A 7,187-nucleotide genomic window follows, 5' to 3' on the forward strand; every position below is an offset into this window, starting at 1 on the left:
TACGCGGATTCGGAGATACGCGGTTTTCTAAATTTGACAATTCTTTGAACAAATTGTACTGATTTGACACATCAATTGCAAATTGCCAAATAATTTCCGTTTTGATCGAATGTTTAAAACTATTTAAAAAGGTTTAAAACAGTTATATTCAGTCAGAATAATATCAAATAATTCATAAAGTGACTAAAACCACCCCTTACTTGCAAAATTACACGAAAATTAGTGATATTTTAGCAGGAAATCACGAGATTCGACTTACGCGGAAATTCGAGATACGCGGTATTTTGCGGCCGTTTTCGGTCCCCATTAACCGTGTATCTCGGGGACCGCCTGTAACATTTTTCAAGTGCCAGGCAAACAAACGTGCATCAGGGCGATAAGTTACAAATGTGCATAGCGATCCTTGAAAAACGACTGAAAAATCAAATATCTGTGATTTTCGGTAGGATAAATGGAAAATCGGTAGTTTTAGGGCGGTCATTTGTGATTCGGTAGGCATATAAAAAATCGGTAGGAATGCAGATAAATCGGTATTTCTGGTCACTCTGTTCGGTGCAGCGCGCACACCATCGCCTGTCGGCACCTTGAGCGTTACGCGTCCCCGAAGTTTGACAACACAAGCGTGCCAAATCGGTAACGCCCGTGCTGTGGTGTGTGTGCGTGTGTGCGTGTGTGTGTTTGAAACTGAGTTGGAAAACGTACCTCACTGCATTCGGCATCAGTTTTTTTCAAGATGGCGAACGTGCGGGACAGCGACATTTCACTCTGGCTGCACAATAAGCTTGGTACATCGAACGATTCATGGATCAGCGGCTCAATCACATCGCAACTGAACAAGGAAGTGCTGCGGAACATCAAGGAGTGTTTTCCGGACCTACAGACGCAGGTTAAGCTGAAACTGCTGCTCAGCTTTTTCCAAATTCCGCGACGGATCGTCGAAGAGGTAAGCGGTGCGAAAGAGAGGGCCCGAGCCCGAATGACGACAACGTTGCGCCGACTGATGGTGCTGCGGGCGCTGCGATGAGCAGGAGAGAAGAACAGAAGAAAAAACACCAAATGCTGATGTTGCACGCGCACTGGTGGTGGTAGGCGCTGCGAAAAAAAGGAAATGTTGCGGGAAGAAAAAAGATTGTGTGTGTTTTTTATAGGCCGGATGTGCGAATTCCAATTGGCGAGGGAAGAGTTTCGAAGACGTTTTTGTTGATAAATGCGCCCATCATAAGGCGCTCATCGTCGTGCCGTTGATTGCGCCTCTGGATGCTCGTGCTCCGTGCGTGTGGTTACGCGGGCGGTCGGGAGAAGCCGCAGGAGAAGCACGCTGCTGAAGTGCGTTGATGTATGTGTGTGTGCGCATGTTTGCGAGTGTATGTGTTCTGATGTGTAACATAAACAACAACAAAATAACGACAGCAACCAACCTGTCATACGTACACACCGTTTTCAATAATCGTTTTGCCATCAAGTTTTATGGACAACAAACCAAATACTGTACAATGTTTGCTCCCCCTTGCAGTACACTTGTGCTGTTACGCATGGTCGTAGCTTAACTAATGAATTTGCGCTTTGCTTTTCTTTGTAGTGGAAAACGGAGTTGGAAGAGGTGATCGAAGTCGCTGGTCTCGATTCGGAGCTATGGGTGTCAATGATAGCGGAAACGATAAAAACCCTCCCGACCACTGGCTCGCTGAACACGGAAATCTCCGACTACGAGGAGACGCGGCCCATCTTCACAGACATGGTGAACGAGCTGCGGCGGTTGGTGGTGAAGAATGCCGACCTCGGCATGCTGCCGCTGGAGTGCCAGTATCTCAACAAGTCGGCGCTCGTGTCCGTGGTCGGCCAGCAGACCACGCCGGTGAAACACTTTACGCTGAAGCGCAAACCGAAAAGTGCGGCCTTACGCGCGGAGCTGCTGCAGAAGTCTTCCGATGCGCAGAGCTGTCTCAAGAAGATATCTGCACCGACAGTGCCTTTACGGTCGCGTGGCATTCCACGTAAGATGACCGACACGACACCGCTGAAGGGTATTCCGTCGCGCGTCCCTACCGGGGGGTTCCGCTCACCGCCGACCACGCCGGGCCAAACGCGGCCAACGATGAGTCGGACGCCCGCGGGCAGGAAGGATGGCGGTATCAAGCTGCTCGAAATCGGCGAGCAACCGTTGGGCTATGCGGCGGCAAAGAAGCGCAAACGGGAGCAGGAGAAGGAAGAGCAGGCGAAGAAGGTCGCAGAACAGCAGAGCCAAAGTGCGAACGATACGAAACCCGTGGCCGTCTCACCAGTCACCTCGAGCCCGACCGTTACCACTACGCCCGACTATGCGGCCGGTTTGTCTGCACCGTCGACGGTGTACAGTCAACCGGCGACGCCGATGCCTGCCACATCTGGCAGCAAGGATACACCCGCCATGTCAACGTCGGTTGCGGCTAACGCGCCACAAGCGCAAGTGTCGCAGCCACAGCAGCAGCAACAGCAGCAACAGCAGCAGCAGCAACAACAACAGCAGCAGCAAGCACCAACAGCACAGCAAACGCAGCTTCAGCCACCCCAGCGACAACAGCAAAGTCAACCGGCAACAGTATCTCAGCCGAATCAGCAACAGACGCCCACAGCGGCTCAAACTGCAACCGCTGACGTTGACGAGGAGGAGGAGGAGGTAGAAATGAAGGAGGTGAAGAAGGAATCCATTAGCTTAACGTCGCCCACATCGATAGCGGTCAGTTCCGTGCCAAGCGTTGTCAGCTCGGCACCGCCTCCACTAGCTTACCCTACTACGAAAACGCTTTCCGCTACGGTCATCAAAACGGAGGCCGTTGCAACCGGTACGGTTGGCAGCTCCATGGTCACGCTGTCCTCGCAGCCACCATCGTTAGTGCGGACGGTGCCGCTGACGCCGAAGCAGGCCAAATCGGTACTACAAACGCAACCCGGAGCGACGGGCGGCGTTCAAATCATTCAAAAGTCGACCGGGAAAACGATCAGCGCTGCGGCAGCCGCTGCTGCCGCGGTAACGAGCAGCAGTAACACGAACGCGCAGCAGAAAATTGAAATCATATCGTCCGAATCGATCGTTCCCAGCGCGCTGCATGCTTCCATTCCAAAATCCACCACCATCATCAACCGGGGCGGCAACATTCTGTTCACCACGAAGCAGGTGCAGCCCGGTACGACCACCGCAGGCGGCGGGGGCACAATCATCCAGCAGAAAACGCCACTCACTTCGTTCGTGCTAAACACATCGTCGCCCGGAAAGCAGCTTAACATTCAGCGAATAGTGTCGGGCGTCAGTTCTGCCAGTACGCCCAGCCTGACAACGACCCTGTCCCGTGCTCAGCAGCCGCAGCAATTGATCCAGCAGCACCCGCAGCAGATTCAGGTGCAAGGAGCACAGGTTGCCGGGCAGGCCGGTACTCGGATTGTGCAAATCAAGACGGCCCCAACCATGTCGCTGAACAACAACCAGCTGATGCAGAATATTCCCCCACTCATATCGACCCAGATGCCGGGTGGCGCCGCTCAGCCAACGATCCTAAACATCCAGTCGGTGCAGCAGCAACAGCAGCAGCAGCAGGGGCAGCAGAATCAGCTGCAGATAACGCCCACGGCAGTGCCGCAGAAGCGCACCATCACGATCACGGCACAGAACCCACCGACGGCCGGTATGACGACCTCCGTCGCGCAAATTCTCCAACAGCAGCAGCAGCTGCAGCAACAGCAACAGCAGCAGCAGCAGGCCCTACAAGCGACGGCTGCGGCAGCGGTCGGTCAGCAGCCCAAGTACACGCAGGTCGTCATGCCGCCGAACGTGAAGGGCAATACGTACTACGTCACCAACTCGGCCAACATGTCGAACGTGCTGAACCAGAAGGGCGTCATCATTCAAACGGTGGACGCGTCGGGCAACACGGTGTACCAGCAGATACCGCTCCAGAATGTGTCCGGGCTGGGCGGGGCCACCATACTGACCGGGCCGCCCGGGCTGATCAAAACCGAGTCGGACACGAAGCTGAGCCAAATACCCGCCCTGGTACCGACCAGCTCGCTGCATCAAAATATTCCCGCCCTAACGCCCGTCGTCATTCAGCCGAGCGGAGGGCAACAGCAGGGCACGACCGTGATACAGCAGCAGCAGCAGCAGCAGCAGCAAAGCACCACCATACCGGCACTAATAACAAACATTTCGCAGCAGCACGTGCAGCAACAGCAGCAGCAGCAGCAGCAGCAACAGGGACAGGTGAAGCAGCAGGTGATTTTCCGCCCCGTCGGCGGAACGAACAATGTGCAAACGATTTTGCCACAGGGAATTACGCTTATCCAACGGCCCGGCGGGCAACCAAAGCTAGTGCAAACGATTCAACAGTCCGCCGTCGGTGGTGTGCAGCAGCAACAGCAGCTGATCAAAACGACAGCAACGGCGGGCCAGCCGGGCCAGCGGACGATAATAACGCAAATACCGCAGCAGCAGCAGCAGCAGCAACAGCAGGCGCAGCAGCAGCACACCATCCAGTTCCAGGCACCGGGCACGCAGCGTACCGGCGGTACGACCATTCAGCTAGTCCAGCAACCACAGCAGCAAGCTCAAACCCAGCAGATTCAGGTGCAACGGGCCCAGCTGAAACAAGTAACGCAGCAGCAGCAGCAGCAGCAGGGAACCACGGTTACGATACAGCAGCAGTCGCAAGGCAGTGGTCAGCAACAGCAGGTACAGCAGGCTCAGCAGCAGCAGCAGCAGCAAGCCGGTGCCAGAAAGGGGCTTTCAATATCGGTAAGTCATTTGATCGGTATAACTAACCTCTGCCATGGTGGACTGATTGGTTGATCTAATAATACGCTATGTTTTACAGAGCAAGTATTACATGGAAGCACACGACATGTTCAAACGCGCCAACTGCGTATCGCGACTGGAGAAGGCGATCATTATCGGTTTCATGGCCGGGTACCGCAACAATCCCAGACCGTCGCCGGAAAACGTCGTCACTATCAAGCTGAACGAAAGTTTGGTAAGTATGCAAAGCAGCCAAAGTGGCTGTGTGATTTGTACGAATGCTAACACGCTTTCTCTTTGCGCTACTAAAGGAAAAGGTGCACCAGGACGACCAGTCGACCCTAATGCTGGTGGAGTCGCTTATCACGCTCGACTACAACACGGGTCAGTGGCGAACATTCCGTAAGTATCGCGAGGTCGACCAAACGCAACAGCTGCCGGAAGGGGTGAGCGGTGACGCGACAACGGTGGCTGGCACGGCAAACCCGGCTGCCGGGGGAGGCGGCAGTGGGACGGCCTCAAACGCCGGACAGCAAAACTCGGTAGTTATTTAATATTTAGCATAGAGTGCACCAAAAACTGTACCGAAACGGCGGGGCAAGTAAGGATCGCGAAGGTTTATCATTGCGCGGTGCAGCACTGTTGTTCGTAAGCACCAGGAGAACAGTAAAACAATAGTACAGAGTATGTAGGCAAAAGTAAAGTAAAAAAAAAAGAAACAGCTGCAAACAAAGCGGCGCAATACGAAGGTGTGAGCATTGTTAGGCAAATTATGATATGTATATGTAAGTAGTACATATTTGTATAGGACTGTAACTTTAATAATGCTAAACGTCGTACGTAAGGTTCGCGGGAAGGGATGGCAGCAGCTTTTGCCGAGCGATTCAAAGAATCAGTGCAGTGTGCGTGGTTGGACTCTGTGGCTGTTTGATGGAAGTGTGGGGCAGATGTAGCAAAACAACAAACAATTTGATCAGTTTGGCAATGACTAGTTTTAGCGAGAATAATATATCAATGCAAACGGTGATTTCTGTTGAAGGATGTATTTTGTATAAATTAATGGGGAATAATGGCATCGATTTTTTTTCTTGTTCTTTTGAAGAAACGCCACACCAACACAATTGGTGGTGTTACGTTTCGTAAATACTGTATATAGATGCAAACAAGCTTTTGGCAGAAGAAAAAATGAACACGAGAAGAGGTTTGTGTTGGCGCAAACTCATGCGCTCTAGCACAGAGGACTGTCAATGGGAATGGGCAGCTTCTCGAAATGATCAACACCACGACGCCAGAAGAGCATCTACGCAGTGTGTCATTTGCATTTTTGTTGAGCAGAAGTTTAGTTTGCGCATACGATTGTGAGCACTTGTACCGAGCAAAGTGTACCATGAAAACAATATCTGCAGTGCGTCAAGTATCCTTGGCGCGCTCAATGGACAGCAACGGTAGAACACGGTTCATTCTGCAAGGCCAATGCATGTTGGTTTGCCACATTCTCAAGACAATAGAATAGCGACGGAGCAAGGAAGGGGCGAACGCGCTACGCTTTACTGTCTAGTGTTGCATTGTATCTAGTGTTTTGTTTTAGACCGTAGCGAAGAAAGCCTGCGATCATGTATAAACTAAAAGCATTTTAGTTCACAAGAGGCGAAATAAGTGTTATTATGAATTATTATTTTAGCGTCTGTATCGAAATTAAAACAAAAAAAGAGATAACGAAATATATGCATACACAGAACGCGACCGGGGGTTTTGTAGTGGGAAGCTGGTGATAGAGGAAATGAGAAAACAAAACTATGGAAATAGTGAATCGCATTGTACAATATTGTAAAAAAATCTATTCCCGTAAATAACTCGACTCGGTACCATTTTTGAATTTTGTTTTTATTTCGTCCTTAACATCTACATAGCTTCATCGTTACAGTGTTGAGCATTACGCTGCCATTTTTATGTTTGTTTCGGTTCTTTTCAATGCACGTCTTCCATTGGAGCCAGTCCCAAAAGCATAAAACGGAAGGTCTCCCCTAAAGCGAAGCTTTTGAATCACATTTGTTTGTTTGCTTACATTTGCTCTCCTGCTCTGCGTTACTTTCTTCCACGCACTAAAAACATTCTTCGATTGATAAACACAATCGTCCTACGTTTGAAAGCTTCTCGCACGTGTCGCTATCGCTGTGCTTTAAAATACTGCTTTTTCCCTAAAGTTTACCTGATCACGATGCCGTGTTCACCCCTGTACCGTGTGTTTATGTGTGGAAAGGTAGGCTGTGGTGCGCGGGTTTCGTTACGATTGTGTCGTGAGCAAATGATACATAGGAAGAAAAAATACTGAAGAAAGACGTGTGGCTCTGTCTCTGTGTATACCCGTGACCAACTACAGCTAAACCTATACTTGCATCGCGCCGGATGCCGTCCCATGGTG

The 7,187-nt window shown here is 51.1% G+C and overlaps 1 protein-coding gene across 1 annotated transcript; it reads left to right on the forward strand.

The window, feature by feature from the left end:
- Window positions 1–654: 654 nt before the first annotated feature.
- LOC120948053 (negative elongation factor A) lies at window positions 655–6,641 on the forward strand. Its single transcript, XM_040364025.2, has 4 exons — window positions 655–943; window positions 1,580–4,765; window positions 4,845–5,000; window positions 5,077–6,641. Exons 1-4 carry the CDS (start codon window positions 734–736, stop codon window positions 5,317–5,319), a joined length of 3,795 nt encoding a protein of 1,264 aa, XP_040219959.2. The 5' UTR covers window positions 655–733; the 3' UTR covers window positions 5,320–6,641.
- The last annotated feature ends 546 nt before the right edge of the window (window positions 6,642–7,187 follow it).

The sequence above is a fragment of the Anopheles coluzzii genome, chromosome 2 (assembly GCF_943734685.1).
Source record: "Anopheles coluzzii chromosome 2, AcolN3, whole genome shotgun sequence".
NCBI lineage: Eukaryota > Metazoa > Arthropoda > Insecta > Diptera > Culicidae > Anopheles > Anopheles coluzzii.

What these genes read in the sequence shown, in the direction of transcription:
- LOC120948053 (XM_040364025.2), top strand. Translation starts at nt 734, where the DNA reads ATGGCGAACGTGCGGGACAGCGACATTTCACTCTGGCTGCACAATAAG. An exon ending in GAAAGGGGCTTTCAATATCG is followed by an intron (nt 4,766 to 4,844) that starts GTAAGTCATTTG and finishes TATGTTTTACAG; the next exon opens with AGCAAGTATTACATGGAAGC. An exon ending in TCAAGCTGAACGAAAGTTTG is followed by an intron (nt 5,001 to 5,076) that starts GTAAGTATGCAA and finishes GCGCTACTAAAG; the next exon opens with GAAAAGGTGCACCAGGACGA.